General features: G+C 36.9%; 2 protein-coding genes across 2 annotated transcripts; one reads left to right on the forward strand and one right to left on the reverse strand.

The window, feature by feature from the left end:
• Positions 1–1,541, reverse strand: LOC133298861 (small ribosomal subunit protein mS86 (rPPR1)-like). The gene has a single exon (XM_061498239.1). The coding sequence runs from the start codon at positions 1,442–1,444 to the stop codon at positions 275–277; it is 1,170 nt and encodes a 389-aa protein (XP_061354223.1). The 5' UTR covers positions 1,445–1,541; the 3' UTR covers positions 1–274.
• An 8,638-nt stretch (positions 1,542–10,179) lies between these two features.
• Positions 10,180–18,249, forward strand: LOC133298865 (uncharacterized). Its single transcript, XM_061498242.1, has 8 exons — positions 10,180–10,299; positions 10,851–11,558; positions 12,842–13,030; positions 13,127–13,218; positions 15,407–15,466; positions 15,555–15,624; positions 17,413–17,616; positions 17,745–18,249. The coding sequence occupies exons 2-8, from the start codon at positions 10,854–10,856 to the stop codon at positions 18,129–18,131; spliced, it is 1,707 nt and encodes a 568-aa protein (XP_061354226.1). The 5' UTR covers positions 10,180–10,299; positions 10,851–10,853; the 3' UTR covers positions 18,132–18,249.
• The last annotated feature ends 1,066 nt before the right edge of the window (positions 18,250–19,315 follow it).

Here is a 19,315-nt window from a genome sequence, read left to right on the forward strand (position 1 = left end):
AACAATTTCTAACTCTTTTATTACCCAAACATGGAAAACTAAGCATGCCCAACAATGGTGAACATATTAAACAAACTTGCCAGATCACCATCTAACGTTTCATTAGAGGAAAATGACAATGCCTAGTGTCAGGGGGATTTGAGCAAAAGGCCTAGTGCAAGAGGAAATGGCAAAACAAAAGAAAGCCATTTCTAAGCTCCCTATTCCTGACATAATTTAATTTTTCAGGTTCCCCTCTCATTGACCAAAGAATTGTACAAGCACACGACACTCTTCATTCCTGAGGCAATCCAGCTTCAATTTCATCCCATTTTTCGCTGTTTGCAGCAAACTTTTCCTTGATTTGCTTAATAAGCTCTTTAGCATCATCAATCTTGGAGGCACCAACAAGCCCATCCACAAGCTTTTTCATTGTTGTGAAATTAGGAACCCATCCTTTGGCCATACTTTCTTTACAAATCTCCAAAGCATACTCAAAATCCCCACCTTGGCAAAGGAAGTGAACCAGGGTAAAATAAACATCAGCATTAGGTAAGTAACCTCTTTTCTTCATATCCCTAAACAACCTCTTGGCCTCTTCAAGGTTTCCTTCTCTACAGAACCCATGAATCAAATGAGAATAGCTAACCAAATTCGGCTTTATCCCTCTGCAAATCATCCCCTCAGACAAAGCCTTTGCCTCAGAAGACCTCTTCAACTTACACAAGCTATGAATCCTAACATTATATGTACTAAGACCAGGATACAACCTATAATTCTCCTCCATCAATTTCAACAACTTCCCCACTTCGTCAAACTTCTCCTCCCTATAAAAACCCTCAAGGGAATTGCAAAGAGTTGTGGCATTGGGTTTAACATTATTCCTATCCATCTCAGCCAAAACTGAATACACAGAGCTAGACGAACCAGACTCAGCAAACGCCTTAATCACTAGGTTATATGTATCAACATTGGGCTGAATCGCGTAAATCTTAGGGAATTCAAGGTAGATTCGTGTTACCTCTTTGTAGTTCTTGGCGAGGAGGGAAGCGAAGAGTAAGGCGTTGAGGGATTTGACGGAGCGAGGGACGTTGAGTTCATCCTCCATGTGCGTGAAGGTGCGGAGCGCGTGGTCGAGCATGTTGGCTTGGCCGTAGAGGACGATGGCGTGCGAGAGGAACCGCTCGTTGCGGAGGTCGGGTCGGGTTTTGAGTTCCTCCAGGTATTGGCGGATTCCGTCGAAGTGGTTTGCGCCGGAGAGCTTGGATACGGCGAGGGAGAAGACGATGCGGTCGAGGTGGGAGGCCGGAGTGAGGGATGCGGCGCGGCAGATTTCGAGGATGCGTTCGGGGTTGGTCTCCGTCTTGAGGAGGTTGAGTGCGCTCCTTGTTTTCTCCTTCGAGGTGAGTGGCGTCGATGAGAGGACCGTCGAGTAGTGGCGGCGGAGACGACGGAGCATAAACATGGCGGCGTCTGAGTAATTAGGGTTTTTCAGCAGAGAAATGAAGGGGACAAGGGGGGGGTTTTAGCAGAGCAGATGAAGGGTTCAGTGAAAATGCGAAAGAAAGTGTGTAAATGTCAAAGTGTGTGGACATTTGTGAAACGTTGCGTTTTAAGTATTTGGGAAATTAGGGGACTTCGGTTGTACATAATAATAAATATGATTTTTAGGAACATGCTGAGTGAATTTTTCATAAATATTATTGAAAAACTATTTGATAGATTAAATTATTTTAGAATAATTTTGATTTATTCTATATTTGATTAATTATTGTTGAAAATATGGGATAATTTTAGGGGAAGGTGCTGTTATAGGAAAACAAAAGATTGTGTTGCAGACACAACATTTTAGGAGAGAGAAAATGGTATAAGGAGAGAGAAAAAACAATAGATGGGACCCACAAAAAACTGTCTCTGCTTGAAAAAATTTCTTTTTCCAATAACAGTAGGGCTTTTTGACCACTGTAGCCCTTTATTAATAATTATTTACCAAATTGCCCTTGATTAGAAATTATTTCGAAAAATTAACCCTTCAAAAAAACATAACACCAATCTGCCCCTGTTTGACCGCTGACCACGAAATCTATCCGGGTACCCCACTCCATACCCGAGTATTTTTTTGAAAAATCAACCCTACTCGTGTATGTAGGTGGGTATCTGGATATTGTTCTTAAATCTGGAAAAATCTTAAATTATTTGCCCGGGTAGGTATGGGGGTACTCGGGTAGATATCGACCAGACATCTTGTGGGATGTGCTGTGTATGGGGGTACCCTATTGTCATATTCCACAAAATAAGCTTTTTTTCCTTTGGAGTTTTGAAGCTTCCTATAGTTTCCTACATAGATAGACCCTTATTTCAGATATTGTTAAAGATTTCATTTTTAGTTTATGGGTTTTAACTTGTGCCAGTTTGGAGATCTGGGTATGCTGCATTTTGGCCTTGACTTCAGCTTCTACAATGGATTAGGCCAGTAACAAATCTAGGTCATGAAATGCTGGATGCTCCTTGATTTCTCTTCTGCTGCAAAAAAAAAGGTTTTGTTTCTGTGAGCTGGGTTTCTTTTTCCCATTGTGAATTTGCTTTTCCTTTTAGTTGGGGGAGGCAGGGATGATGGCGGAGGAGGGGACTTAGTTGGCGGCAGTGTAGGTGATGGCGGAGGAGAGAGGGATGGGGAATGACGAGGGGTTACAGGCACTGCCTGTGGAGGAGAAGGAGGAGGAGCTGTAGATATCGTCAACCCTACCCGGGTATGGAGTGGGGTACCCGGGTAGGTTTCGTGGTCAACAGTCAAACAGGGGCAGATTGGTGTTATATTTTTTTGAAGAGTTAATTTTTTGAAATAGTTTCTAATCGAGGGCAATTTGGTAAATAATTATTAATAAAGGGCTACAGTGATCAAAAAGCCATAACATAGCGATGCATTACCCATAATTTTATAAAAGTAATCTGTATGCTTCAATATAAAGCTTTATGAGTTGCCGGTGGCGTTTCAGCCTTTTTATCCTCCAATAGATTTAATAGCTCCTTTTTGTTTGGACTTCTTGCTAAACATATTCACGGTTGTTACTTGTTACCCTCTTGCCATGGTATCCATGTATTCATCATGTCAGCCTGAACTCTCATTCGATAAGTTCTTGTGAAAATGGTGATGTTAAATACCTTGTTGGCTCAATGAATGATTAATAGCCAAATATTTTAACGAAGCCAAGAAGTTGATTAATCAAAAGTAAATCAATAAGATCAAGCTGAATTGACAAGAGATTAGAGTTGGCGACAGATTTGGGTTTTCTTTGCCCAGCATCCTTTTTCCTTGTTCCGTCCTTCACATGTGTTTGGCGGCACGTGACGGCGGTGGTGTTAAAACTCAACTCTTGGTAAAATATTTCTTCATTCATGCTGAAAATGGTTCCTCCTAGAGGTGTATTTATACAAAATAAATAATAACAACTCAGTAACAAACTAACAAATTCCTAGGATCAGAATATACAGAATTGTAACAGCTTTACTAAGAAACAAATTCCTAAAAATAACTTAGTTAAGATTCTAGAAAATACAACAATATTTCAAACTCAACTTTGAATTTTTCTTTCTGTTTCAACACTCCCCCTCAAGTTGGGGCGTGTATATCCAACATGTCCAACTTGCAAAGTATACTATCATGTGCTTTAACAGAGATTGCTTTGGTTAGACCATCTGTCAGTTGATCTTCAGATTTGATGTAAAGAACATTAATAATTTTTTGATCCACCTTTTCCTTTATAAAATGCCTGTCAACTTCTACATGCTTGGTTCTATCATATTGAACCGGGTTTTGTGCAATTTCAATGGCAGCCTTATTGTCACAGTAAAGGTCCATAGGGCAATTACTTCCTAGTTTTAAATCTTTAAGGACATTCTTAATCCATAGGAGTTCACAAATACCATATGACATACCTTTAAACTCAGCTTCAACACTTGATCTGGCAACCACCTTTTGTTTTTTGCTCCTCCATGTGACTAGATTCCCATCAACAAAGGTTAAATAACCCGAGGTAGACTGCCTTGAAGTCTGATCTCCTGCCCAGTTAGAGTCAGTATATCCTTCTATGCCTTCTTTCTTATTTTTCGAAAAGAGGAGACCTCTTCCGGGTGATTTTTTTAAATATCTCAGGATTCTAAAAACAACCTTCATGTGTTCTTCACTAGGAGAGTGCATAAACCTGCTCACCACTCCTACTGCATAACAAATATCTGGTCTTGTATGAGATAAATAGATAAGTCTTCCCACTAGTCTCTGGTACTTGCTAATATCAGTTTCAATTTGATCTGGGTAAATACCAAGCTTGTGGTTTACATCTATTGGTGTGTCAGCTGGTTTGCATGCTAGCATTCCAGTCTCATATAACAAGTCTAGAACATATTTCCTTTGTGACAAAGCTATTCCTTTTTTGGACCTTGTGACTTCAATGCCCAAGAAGTACTTCAGTTTACCCAAATCTTTCATATCAAATTCAGTGGCTAAGTGTTGTGTAAGAGATTACATCCCCTCCTCCTCATCTCCAGTCAAGATCATATCATCCACATAAACTATGAGAATAGTTATTTTTCCTTCCCCGTGTTTGAAGAATAAAGTGTGGTCTGCATTGCTCTGAGTATATCCATATTTTTTCATTGTTTGAGAAAATCTCCCAAACCAAGCTCTTGGTGACTGCTTCAGACCATATAGTGCCTTTTTTAACTTGCACACTGTATTCTCCTTTGAAGAAGAGAGCTTCACTCCAGGTGGCACATCCATATACAATTCCTCTTCCAATTCTCCATTCAAAAAAGCATTTTTTACATCAAATTGCCTTAATTTCCAGTCTCTGTTTGCAGCCAAAGAAATCAGAATTCGGATTGTGTTTAACTTGGCAACAGGAGCAAATGTCTCTTGGTAATCCACCCCATACTTCTCCCTTAGCCACTAATCTTGCCTTGAATCTATCAATATTCCCATCCGCTCTTAATTTCACATTGAAGACCCACTTGCATCCGATTATTTTCTTATTTTTTTGTGGCTGCACTAGTTCCCATGTATTATTTTTCTGAAGTGCCTCCATTTCAACTTCCATGGCAGCTTTCCACTTAAGATCATGCAACGCTTCCTGCACACTATTCGGAATACATACACTAGATAGTTGATTAATGGTTAGAGCACATGATTCAAAGAGATTTTGGGTAGACACATAGTTACTAATTGGATATTTGGCTTTGACTTTTGGATCTGGTTCATAAAAGGATTTTGGTATACCTTTATTGGTACAGTTAGACCTTCTAACATGAATGGGAGAATGTTGAGGTATAGGAGTTATGGATAAGTCAATTTGCATTTCACTAACCTGTTCAATTTGTGTTTCATGGTGCTGTGAGGATGAGACCCGAGGTGTAGGAATCAGACATGAAGCTTCAGGATGTGCAGAAATATTCGTGGAGCTAGGAGATGGAGTAGAGGCAGCACTTGATGGGAAAGAAGGGGCAGCAATCGTGAGTTTGTCTTGGAGATATATTTCTGCTTCTCCGAATTGATCTAGGACAGTCTCCCCCTGAGAAGGAGAAATGGAATCTCCCCCTGAATAATATGGTGTAGATTCATAGAAAGAAATTTCCAAAGAAACATGCATTTTATGAGAAATAGGATCAAAACACCTATATCCTTTTTGTGAATCAGAGTAGCCTACAAATACATATTTTTTTGCCTTAGGGTCAAGTTTAGACCTAAGGGTTTTAGGGACATGAACATAGGATGTGCAACCAAACATTCTAGGTTCAAGATTTGTGACATGAGGAAGAGAAAAATGGGACTCAAGTATTTGTTGTGGGGTTTTGAAATTAAGGGCACTGGAAGGAGTTCGATTCAAAAGATAAGCAGCGGAAGTTACAGCCTCCCCCCAATAACAGGGATGAACATTCATTTCAAAAAGAGAAGCTCTAACAATTTCCAAAAGTTGACGGTTACATCTCTCCGCCAGACCATTTTGCTGAGGTGTATATGGACAAGTTTGATGTTTTATGCCATGGGAGGATAAAAAATCAGAAAATAGATTGTTCAGGTATTCTGAGCCATTATCAGATTGGAAAATATAGATGGCAGAGGAATATTGATTCAAAACCATAACATGAAATTTTTTAAATGCAGAAAACACTTCACTTTTATGCTTAAGTAAAGTAATCTAGACCATACGAGTGCATTCATCAATAAAGGAGACATAATAATAAGATTTAGAAAATGAGGGAATTTTAGAGGGTCCCCATACATCAAAGTGGATTACTTGAAATGGAACAGAACTTTTATTAAAAGTGGGGAAAAGGGGATACGATGACTCTTGGCCAAAACACAAGTCTTACATTGAAAATCAGCAACATTCAAATTAACAAACAACTGGGGAAACAACTTTTTGAGATAACTAAAGGAGGGATGACCGAGTCTCTTATGCCAAAGCCAAACATCAGTGGAGGAAGAATCCAAACTCGAAACAGAAGATGCAGAAATTGAGGGGAAATTATCACGGATAGAGGAGTCCAAGAGGTATAACTTGCCTTGTCTAATTCCATAACCAAGGATATCGTGATTCTGGTTTCCCTGAAAGAGACAAAATTAGGGTAAAAAATAACCTTGCAATCAAGGTCTGAGGTTAGTTGGCTGACAAAAATAAGGTTGAATTCAAGAGATGGTACAATCAAACAGATTCAAGGGTGATTGTAGGAGATAATTCAATGAAACCTTGACCAGTAATAACTGAGGTTCCTCCATTAGCAGTGGAAATCACATTTTTAGCAGTAAGATTAATATTAGTTAAGGCATGGGGAATACAAACCATGTGATCAGAGGCACTCGTATCAACTATCCAAGTAGTATTGCGAGAAAGTGTAGAAGAAGCATGAGACATACCTAACAGCCCTTCATACACCGCATTGGCAACGGGATGAGAGGAATTAGTGGGCTCAGGAATTGAAGTTGTGGCCAGAGCTTTGAGAGATTTCCTTCGAGGCTTCTTGGAAAAATCCCACCAATCAGGATATCCATTGAGTTTATAGCAACGGGGCTTGGTATGGCCAGTATCCCCACAATACGAACAGAGAAGAGGGGTAGACTTGTTGGGGAATGGTTCTCTGCGGTTTCTGTTGGAAGAAGGGCCAGAGGAAGAACGTCGAACACTGTGATCTGTCGATTGTGTGAGCATAGCAGAGGGTTCCGTTGCAGGGTGTGGGCGACCCATAGTGATGCGTTGATGTTGTCCACGACGCACATAGGCGTAGCTGTCCTCCAAATCCAGCTTGGGGTCTTTGCGAAGGATTTCCCCACGGACGGAATCAAAGTCAGGGTCTAGGCTGCTGAGAAAAATATGGACACGGAGACGAGCCATAGCGGAATGCATCTGAACCACTCCTTGAACCGTGCTTCCTTGAGATGTCAGACAGTAATCGATGTCCTGGAAAATTGAAACCAGGTCGTTGTAGTACACGGACAAGGGGTGTCCATTTTGCTTCATGTTGAAGGACCTCTGGTTCAACTCAAACAAACAAGACTCATCAGACCCGTCGTAGAAGATACGAAGAGCAGCGTCCCAAATTTCCGAGGCTGTCTCCAAGCGAAGAAAACGCTGCATGAGAGAAGGATTCATTGATTCAATCAGCCAACTTTTCACTCTCTTGTTCTCTGTAACCCAACCGGCGTATGCAGGATCGTTCGCGGGTGGCTTTGTCGTTGCTCCGGTGAGATAACCGGATTTATTCCTTGCCCTAATTCTCATGTCCATCAATTGGGACCAAAGAGGGTAGTTGGAATTATCTAAAATTACGGTGACCAGGAACGAGGAGTTATCCTGGTGAATCACAATGTTGGAGGATGGTTGGAATCCGAGGAAGAAATGGCGGTGTTATGGGTGGGAGAACCAGTGTTTTCTCCGTCGACGGCCATTTTAGGGATTGAAGTTTTCGGGTTTGGGAAAAAATGAAAGCGAGTCAGTTTTGTTGAACAAGTTTCGGGTAGAAATAAAAACACACGGGTACGGGTATGGATATATGAAGTGAGAAGGATACGTGGCAGTAAGGAGAAAAAATTGGGGAGGGTTACGTGTTAGTGTTAAACAAACACTAATATGGGTGAAAAAAAACGGCCAGAGATAGAAAAATGATGATGAAAAAATATCCGAGGATCAGAACACTCGTGATACCATGTTAAAACCCAACTCTTGGTAAAATATTTCTTCATTCATGCCGAAAATGGTTCCTCCTAGAGGTGTATTTATACAGAATAAATAATAACAACTCAGTAACAAACTAACAAATTCCTAGGATCAGAATATACAGAATTGTAACAACTTTACTAAGAAACAAATTCCTAAAAATAACTTAGTTAAGATTCTAGAAAATACAACAATATTTCAAACTCAACTTTGAATTTTTCTTTCTGTTTCAACAGGTGGCGGCTGCTTGGGATTGATTGATGGCTGTGGCGGATTTTTCCGAAGAGGAGAAGAACCTTCCTTTGAAGACTATGTTTGATGAAGTCCTAGCAACATGGTGCTGTGAACTGCGACATTGAAAGAAGACAGAGAGAGAGAGACAATGAACAAAGAGACAGAAGAGGGTTTTTGATTGTAGAGAAAGAAGATTGAAATGGGTTTTTGATTGTAGAGAAAGAAGGTTGAAATGGTTGGCCAGTGGTTTGTTCAAAAGTTTTGATTGTTGAATTGAACTTGCATTATGTATTTTGGCAAACAGAGAAAAGAACCAAAAACGAAAGAAGAAGAGATAAGGTTAATTATGTTCAAATTTTTTTGCAAAATATTCCCATCGAGCGGTGGAAATTTAAAAAAGAGAGAAAAGAAGTTAAAGGGATCCACTTACTTTTGTACGAGTGTAGTAGAAATTTATTTTGCAGAAAAAATAGAAATATTAAATTTGTAATTAAAATAACACAGTTCTATGTTATTTAAAAAGGCAAACACTTGTTTATCAAAAAAAAAAAAGACAAACACTTTTTTACAAAAAAAGAAGAAGACAAACACTAGCAAAAAAAATTATGATATTATTATTTAAATAATAAATTATGAAAACATAACATTTTTTAAATGATTTACGAATCTATTGCATTTAGTCATGCTCAAAATGAACGTGACGACTCGCACTAAGATTAGGTGCAATAAAGTGACAATCGTGCCCAATTTAAGGGTGACTCACCCAGTACTGATATGCTGCACAAAAAAGTCAATCAAGAGTTTGACTATAAAATTTCGGAAGGCCATAAATTGACTCGAGTATCTGAATTCAGGTAATTTTTTTATTTCACATAACTTTTCGATATATATGCAATGACATCTCATTCAAGGGGATTTGGTCAAAAAAATTGTTTTTTTTTTTTTAAATTTGAGATATTTTACTGTAAAACTTCGAAAGACTATAACTTTGACCCAAGTGTCAAAATTAGGTGATTTCATTGAAGGGGATTTTTCATTTTATCAGGTGATCAATTCCCCCCTCCCCAAAGTGCTTCTCTGTGTCCCGTTTGACATATTTTATCTTTGTGAATGATGTTATTTAAATTTTACATTTCTAATATTAACAAATATTCCTTCGAGAATTTTTCAATGTGTATATATCAAATAATTATGTGAGATTAAAAAAAAATCTAATTTGGACTTCCGAGTCAAAAATTATGGTATTTCAAAATTTTACGATAAATTTAATCTCTTGGGGTGGCACCATTGTTGCAAATTTTTTGAATTTTTTTTGACCAAATCATCTTCATGAGATATCATTGCGTAGATATCGAAAAGTTATGTGGAATAAAAAAAATTACTTGATTCATACACCCAAATCAAAAGTTATGACTTTCTCAAATTTTACGATTTTTTTTTGTTTTGTTTTTGCCACGTGTCAATAATGGTAGTAACGCTGAGTTGCATCTAAATTGAGCACGACCATGCATCCTATTATACCTAATCTGGCATGAGGGCCATGACCATTTTGAACGTGAGTAAAATAGATCGGTAAATAGTTTCAAGTTTTCGTAATTTTTTACTTAAATAATAATATTTTAATTTTTTGCCGACAAACACTAACCCAAACAAAAATCATGAGACAACAAATACTCAAAAAGTATAAGTGGGAGTGAAGATGGCATTCTGGCAATGTCCATTTGGTTAGTTAGATATGTAGGTCGTTATCAGCAGGGCATCTCGTGTCAGTTACTGTGCACGCGCACAACGTGTCTCTCTTCCTTTATCAATATTCTTTTCGTTTGGAGATTGTGAAGCATCTCCACTCACCACTCATCACTCTCTCCATTTTCCTCTGGTAATTTTTTCTTTTCTTTTCTTTTTTCTGCAATGGTTGTGTTGTTTTGTTTTGCTTTTTGATTTTGACCATAGGAAGCTTCTCTTGTAGAGGTTTTATTGCATTATGAAAGTTCTCTAAAGTTATAAATCACTCAACCTTCCTTCTTTGTTCAAAGAAAATATTTTGTATGACAGTTAGCTTTTGATGCATGTTGATATATAAATGATTTAATATTTATATCCAGCCATCCTTGTGGTTAGAGTTAGACTACTGCTGAAAAATTTTCTTACAACAATCTCCTGCTTTAATTAACTACAATAGCAAAATAAATCACCAGTTCTGTTTAAATTATTTTCATTCACCCTTTGCTGCTTTTTCTTCTTGTTTCAATAAAAATACCTAAATTTAAAATTAAGACCTTTTACCTTCAAATTGTAGCATTAATTTGTTGATTGCCATCAGAAGAAGTTTTTGAAACATCACATTAGTGTAACTTTCTTTTTATATAAGAGTGGTTTTTCCTGTGAAGATCTAACTTATAAGCTCTATGTTGGCTTCATGAAGGGCAGAAAATGAATGATACAAAAGATCAATCACATTCCTCAAGAAAAAAGAAGAAACCAGAAAGCCTTAAAACTAATCATGGCAGTGATCCCAATCCTGGAAATGACCTTTGGACAGATGGACTTATTTGTGCTTTTGAATTTATTCGAGGACAAAAAAGATCAGGTAAATCCAGGTCCTCATCAAAGATCACAGACAGACTACACTTTGATGGACAATATTCAACGATGCATGTCCCTTCAGATGGTTTAATGGAGGCTTCTTCCATGAGACTAGATGAAAACAAGCTCTCACATCCTTCATCTGTAAATGTCTTAAGGGACAATTCGTTTGGTGCGTCCGATGATGACCGAGGGAGACAGGTTCTTCAGTCTGGCCAATCCAATACCCCAGAAAAGTATGTGGGTAGTCATTGGGTACCAATTGGATGGGCAAGAATTTCAGAACTTGTCCAATCAGTTCAGGTTGATGCAGTCTGGTCTTCTAATCAACTTGAATTTGAGGATTGTGAAGATGATATTACTGTAGCAGATTTGGCAGCTCCCTATTGGGAGCGTCCAGCTGGGCCTATATGGTGGTGCCATGTTTCTGCAGATCACCCCACTGTTGAGGCTTGGCTCAGCAATGCTCAATGGCTACATCCTGCTGTTAGTTTAGCTTTGAGAGATGAAAATAGGCTTATAAGTGAGCGAATGAAACACCTTCTCTATGAGGTACACTGCATTTTCAGCATTGTTAATTGCTAGTCTTAATAATATAATCATTTGACATCTATATTTTGATCTAAGTTTGCTAAGAGCATCTACGTGCACACGAAAAGCACATGATGGCATATGTGGCTGTGTATATACAATAATATTTCAAGTTAAGTTCTTCAATTGTATTATGTTTTTGTTGATCGCCTGAATGCTTCAAGGTTTGCGGTGTCCTTGTCATATTTATGTTTGTCATGTATTACTTAGACAAAGTCAGTGACCTGATGGATTTTGTTTTCTCTTCTGAGTTTGCAACTCTTAATAGGAAGACAGCGACAGATGCAATATTCAACGGATTTGGATTAGTGTTTTCTAGGGCAAATTAAGTGTGCAAAACAGGTGAATTGAAGGGTTATTTAGTGAATGTGAGGGAAGGGGGGAATTTAAGGAAAGTGTATACTAGAAGATACAAAAGGAAGGAACAGTTAGTTAGTTAGGGTAGTTAGGCATGTTGGGTTTGAGCTGGAAAGAACAGTTAGTTCTGTTCTGGTAGTTAAATGGGAGAAGCAGTGTACAGAAGAAGCAGTCAGATATTCATTCAGTTGAAGAGTCTTGAAGGCTAAGTTGAGAAGGGAAACCTTGTAAATGAGTTCTCTCCTTCAATTGATTCACAGAGTCAGAAGCTAGATTCTTCATCCCATTCTTTCCTTTCTTATCTCTTAATTTGTGTTTCCCTATATTTCCTCAATTAATCTTGTTCTTCTCACCCTTGAACCCTAACATCGAGGCATCACTCTTTTCACGAGTCAGAATAGGTGAGCAAGGACGCATCAAACAATGAGAAAGGATCATATCTTTATCTTGTTTGGTGCTTGTTAAGGACACGAGCAATTTAATAATTATGTTAGTAAACAAAAAAGTCGTCCCACCTCATACCCCTCAAATTGGGGGGTGAGTGATGGCGGAAGAAAAATAGATGAATTGGATAGAATAGACTCCATTAGGTTTCATTCTATTCACCCTATTTCAAACAATTCAAATAATGGCAACTAATGCCATTCCGTTCCATCCCTTTCCTTCAATTCAAACATAGTCTTAGTGTTTATAGTTTGTGCCTTTTTGAAAGTTTTATAATGATCTTAAGAAATGTTTAAACAATAAGATGAAGATTAAGACAAGGAATCTGCTAATAGTAAATAACATTTGCAACAAGTCAATGATTATCATGTTACTCTTCAAAAATTTTCCATGGACACCAGTCTTACTCATTACTGATTATTAGACTTTACTCTTATATGTAGGTCCCAGTCAGAGTTGCGGAGGGGCTGTTATTTGAGCTCTTGGGACAATCAGCGGGGGATCCTCTTGTTGAAGAAGATGACATTCCGATTGTAGTTAGGTCTTGGCAAGCACAAAACTTCCTAGTAACTGTAATGCATATAAAAGGATCAGTGTCAAGGGTAAATGTTCTGGGTATAACAGAAGTTCAGGTTGTTCTTGCTTGCCATTTCACTTCACTGACCTCTAGTCACTAATTAAAATTCTTATACAAAGATGTAATTCATTTTGTGCTCTGCTTTGGTTAGGAGCTTCTTTCTGCTGGAGGGTACAATGTGCCGAGAACAGTGCATGAAGTTATAGCACAGCTTACATGCCGTCTCTCTCGGTGGGATGATAGGTAATGACAACATTTTTCTTCATATTTGATGTGGGTAATAATTAGGTTGCTCACATATGAAAGTATGAAACAATACATTTGTCGGTCTCATGTCTCTTTCTTTGTTTCTATTCTTCAGTTTAAAATTGTTAACATAAGTTTTTTCTTAGTTATCTTACATTAGATTAAACTGACCTGCTCTTATAACATGGCAAATATTTTCTTACTACATATCATGCTTGAGCAAACTTACATATATGGTTTTGTTCCTGAGAGAGAAAATAAATTGGTTCATATTTGGCATCATATCAATAACTTTGTAGATAGTTGGTAATATGCAAGCTTGTGATTATACATGGATAAGCTAAATTTAGTAATAAAGATAATTTTATTCTTAATTTAGTGCAATGGTTTGCTTGAATGTTGCATGGTCCAGATTTTGTTTGATGTGTACCAGTATATCTTTTTTTCATCCATATGAAAAGAAAATGAACATGAAAGGAAAAATACAAAATACAAAATACAAAATAAAGAAATAAGTATAGAAGGAAGGAATAAGAAAGAAGACAATTGAAAGTAATTCACCAGCTGACTGTTGATTGGAGATGAATTTCTAGAAGACCTGAAAATTTGGTATATGGATTCCTCAAATTAATTGCTTATGCAGTGAAAATCAACCAATTCATCACTTGGCAGGGGAAAAAAAGACAAGTTACTACTAAAAAGCTTGCAATCAAAAAATTGAGAATTTTATAAAAGGCTAAAATACAAGGAACCCCTCCAACTATGGGTCATGTGCAGAAAGCCCCCTGTACTTGAACTCATCAACACATCTCCCTATACTCACCAAATTGTGCATATTACTGTGTATTGGCTCCCTCGTTCATATGTAGAAAACTCCATACAGGGAGTCAATAAGCATGGTTTGGTGAGTTTAGGGAGATGTGTTGGTGAGTTTCAAAGCACAAGGGGATTTTCTGCATATGACTTATAGTTGGAGGGAGTTCCTTGAAATTGTAGCCTTTATAAAACTAATGACAAGCATCCAATCCAAAATATGATAAAAACCACTCCTCATTAAACCCTGACTAGCAGGGTGGGGTGAGGACAATCCTTGTACGCAGCTTTACCCTAGCATACCTGCATAGAGATTGTTTTTTGGATTCGAACCATGACCTTTCAGTCATAAAGGAGCAGCTTTTACCGCTGCTCGAGGTTCGTCCTCTTTTTTTCCAATCCAAAATATGATAATTTTATAAACTATGTGTTATCATTCACTGAGGATCTATTTCACCATCTTTATTTGGCACTACGTTCTTACAACTATATAACTTTTCTCCTCCCTCTTGTTCTTTGTGAATCTACTACTTGAAACTTGAATCTTCTATCTTCATACTAAGATTGTAGTTTATTGATGTAACCCAGAAAATGGGAAACGAGAAAATGAAGATATTCGCACAAAGATATGGGTAGTTTCAATCCAATATAAATTAAGGGAGAATTATCCAGTGTGTTAGTGTTGCGTCTTGGCATTCTTGAAATACTTTCCCAAACCCAAAACTGGTTCTTTTATTTATTTATTTTGAGTTGTCTGGAGCACTGGATACTTTTAAAAACATATACTTATTCTGGAAAAGAAGAAAAATCTTTCAAAATTTGGTTAAGTCTTGCTCTAATTATGTCAAAGATTTGGAATCTTACAACAATCTTAAAACATGCAAAAGATTATAACTCCGTTTGAAAATTATAGATTCAAATGTCTGAGGGTCAGTTAAGTCTGTAAAATATTATGACATTAAATGTTTCGAAAGAAGAGCTATCAAGCATAGGGAAAAATGATTGATTTAATTTCTTGAAAAATGAATTCTTTTTCCGTATTTAATTTTTAATATTATGACATTGTGTTGTCTATCACTCCTAGCTCTGCTGATTTACAAAAAAGGGGGAAAATATGGATTGCTAGATTAGATTTTGATGTGGGTTTTGGTGTTAATTTGTCTTCTTTAGCTTTTTTTACTTTTATGCTCTCGTACTTGATTACATGGGCACATTGGTTCCTCAGGAGCGTCTCTTAGGTAAGTAGCACGCAAAGATGGACATTTTGCCCAATGCTTGCATTGATGTTCAGTGCACCTTTTTTTCCCGACTGCATTTCAATTAAACTTCAAGTCATGTTAATTTGGTTTAACATTTTTGTTTAGTTTTTCAGGTTATTTCGTAAATCTATATTTGGGGCAGCAGATGAGATTGAATTGAAGTTTATGAATAGGTTCTTAAATGTGCATTGTGTGTGAATTCAAGTCATTCCAATTTTGTAAGTTGTCTTCCACTAAGTTGACAGTTTTCCCTTTGACCAGGAGAAACCATGAAGATTTAAATCTTTTTGTCATAATATTAAATCAAGAAATCAGAAAGTTATCAAGACAGGTATGCTCATTCTTGTTAAGCAGAAGATACCTCTTTAGAGGAATTACTAATTTTATTATTTGAGGCTGAAATGCATTTGAAAGGAGAAAACTCAAATATTATTATTTCTCAAGTCAACATGTACAAAGGGTTACATTATATATAGAGACTAATGAGGCTAATGGGTCGAAGGGAATAAATCCAAATCCTATAATAAGGAAACACTTATCTTGCTAATAAAATAAATACAATAATTTACAACAAATTCTTTTTTATGTGATTATTTTCACTCAGTAATAGAGGATAAAACGAGGGTTCAGATTTTTAAATGGTTAGAGGGTTGCAATTCACAGGTTGATCTTTTGGTTGCTGGTTAAATAGTGCATTTTTCACTCATAAAATTAAGTATAATTTTATGAGAGTATACAGGAACTGTATGTCTAAATTAGACCACACAAGGGTATATTTATACTAGTGAGTTTTAATTACAGCCATAGTAACAAGTAATTATCTCTGAAAATTGCTCCTTAATTAGAGGACTAACGTACTTTACACATGCATTATTAAAAAGGTATTTCTATGAATTATTCTGGAAGATTCAAATCCTGAGTAAGACGTATGTGAATTTAGTTTTGATGTTACATCTCTTAATAGAAATTAAGATCAAGAAAGTGGATATAATTGAACTGAAGCTGCAGATCTGTTTGATAAAAAGTTGTTAGTAAACTAAATTCTAATTGCTATTGAGATGTGTGAGTTGACAAAACTAAATTCTTAGGATTGTAAAATGTCCATTGGCTATATTGAGCCACACATAACTGTTTGCACTGAAGTACCTGGTAGTTGTTCATGTGCAGGTGGTCTAAAGTTATCACGCTTGTGAGGGCTGGCAATGAACTGAACCAACTTGAGAGTAGTTTAAGACTCGACTAATTATTTAGCTCGATGGACTTGGTTCATGACCCAAATAAGCTAAACTTGAGCCAAGTACTGCTAGACTCTTTTAGTTAACGAACTGGCTCAATGTATGTGCATGTATATGCGTGTATATATATATAATTGATTAGTTGAGTTGAGTTGAATTATGAACCAGGTTCAAGAGCTAGTTTGGTTGATAATAGAATTTGAAAGCGGAAACCACTTTTTATTTTTATTTGGTGTAACTAAGCCGGATGAAACTTACCCATCAAGGAATTTCACTACCTTAGGACCGTTATAGTTACGGCTGCCTGTCTCATGTTTGATTCATGTAATTCAAACTGGTGACCCAAACCATAGAGTTTTAGAACTTGTTTCGAGCTGTGAGCTACAAAAATTGGTTCATATTGAACTCGAGTTAAGTTTGGTGCTGAACCATTTATTATCAAGTCAAGCCAAACCGAACTTGTTTCCAGCCCTGCGGCCACTTGTCTATAAAAAGGATAACCTGGTGCTATAAAGTTCATGCTCTACACAGGGTCCTGGGAAGGATTTGTCGTAGGCAACCTTATCTTGCATTTGCAAGAGGTTCATTACATAAATTGAACCTTTGACCTGTTCACATAGCAACAACACTAACCATTGTGCCTAGACTCCCCTTCAAACATAATGGGTTTATGATCATTAAAATTTACCAGACTTGTGATAAGGGTCTATTTAGTTGGTTATTTTGATCATTCGCTTTTGAAAATAGCTTTTGAAAAGCACAAGCAACACCAAAGTGAGTTAAATTTTCTGTCTTAGGCTGATTTCTGTTTGTTTAATAACAATTCATGCCGGCCAAGTCCATTGTACAGAGAATCTCCTTACAACTTTTGTGTTTCGATCCAGGTTATCAGAGTGAAGTGGTCACTCCATGCAAGAGATGAAATTGTCTTTGAGCTTCTCCAACATCTGAAAGGAAATGGAGCAAGAAGCTTGTTAGAGGGAATAAAAAAGAGTACTAGGGAAATGATTGATGAGCAAGAAGCAGTTCGTGGCCGCTTGTTTACCATTCAAGATGTTACGCAGAGCACTGTTCGAGCTTGGTTGCAGGTATTAATACCTCTGAACTTTCATTTAGGATGCCTTTTATTTTCAAATAGTAGCTAGAAACAATTGCATATTCCTCGTCCTAGATAAACATGATATTTTTGTCTTGCATCTGCTGAATATCTATCCAGGATAGAAGCCTTAGAGTGACCCATAATTTAGCTGTATTTGGTGGTGTTGGCGTCATCCTCACCATCATTACTGGGTTATTTGGGATCAACGTTGATGGAATACCTGGGGCAGAAAAAACACCATATGCATTTGGTGTCTTCACAGCCATCCTCATCTTTTTAGGAGCAGTGCTGATTGCAGTTGGCCAGGTTTACCTTGGGTTGAAAAAACCTATTGCTGAAGAAAAGGTTGAAGTAAGGATGCTTGAGCTGCAAGAATTGGTGAAGATGTTTAAACATGAAGCTGAGACTCATGCCCAAGTTCGGAAAAGTGTTTCTCGGAGTAACTTACCTCCTACTGCTGGTGATGCTTTCCATAATGATGCGGATTATCTACTCATACAATAAATTGTCCAAGTATGCTTCAACATTGACACCAGTTGGTGGCAATGGGTTGTTGCAAGTCTTAAGTTGAAAAGAGCTTTGGTAAATAAATAAGTTTTTTATATAAATTAAATATTTATATGCCTCAAGTCAATTTTTATTTGGCTTAATCGATGGAAGTTATGCCAACTAAGTATATATATAATAATTTCTCTTGTCTAACACCAAAGTGAAAAATGTGACAAACAAAGCTCAGCATATTTGGTAGATAGTTGGATTCCTTAATCATGCTGACAGGAATTTAATTCCTAGTCATGTGTATGAAAAATGATTTGTTGGGAGAGATTTACTCACTTAATGTGATTTTTCGTCTCGAAAGGATTAGTCTTAAGCTGTCGGCTAGAGGATATCTCAGGAAAAAAAAGAGAATGAAAAAATGTGATACCAGTGAGAGCGTGAGACTTCAAACATTCTAGCTCTACCATGCTAAAATGGGATTTGTAACTTTCTGCTACCTTCATTCTTTAATAAGAACAATATACATTATTGTAAAAAAACATTTGCCAGCTGTTCGAGCTCATCATCAAGCACTATACAAACTCGCAGATTATTGGTTTCAAAATAAAATTAGACGCATGAAATGGTTCATGATAACAAATTTGAATGCGTTACAAGACAAGCAGTTAGAGTACCACCCGTTGTCCACATAAAAGCACATTAAAAAGGTTATAAAGTCACTGAATACAGGACCATAACTTGGTTATTGAACAAACTTCACTACCTTGAAAAATGGGGGAAATTAATGTTGAAGAACTGCTAAGAAGGAATACTTGATCTTAAAAGAAATAACAAGTTTAAATTATTAAGGGCCACGCTAATTTTGTCTAGAAACGATTGCTAAATTTAACCTAGATAAAGATTATCTTATGAATTTTTTTATAAATGATTATTGTTTGTTAATTGGTATGTATTTGTACTTAGTGTATGATTAACAATTGTTAATGAAGTTATATATAAGATTTGTGATGTTAAAAAGAAATTTGAAAATAAATCTCATTCTTGAGTTACGAGTCCTGTTCTAACTATAGCTACTTAGGAGATACAACTTAAAATAATAGCATAAGGGATTGAAATATACCTTTTTTTTTTACTAAGAAAAAATTGTGTTCTTATTACTTTCCTTTGTCAAACCTCGAACCAATAAGGGA

Source organism: Gastrolobium bilobum, unplaced genomic scaffold (assembly GCF_033153095.1).
Source record: "Gastrolobium bilobum isolate Gb01-03AN ecotype WA unplaced genomic scaffold, APGP_CSIRO_Gbil_v1 utg16812, whole genome shotgun sequence".
Lineage (NCBI taxonomy): Eukaryota > Viridiplantae > Streptophyta > Magnoliopsida > Fabales > Fabaceae > Gastrolobium > Gastrolobium bilobum.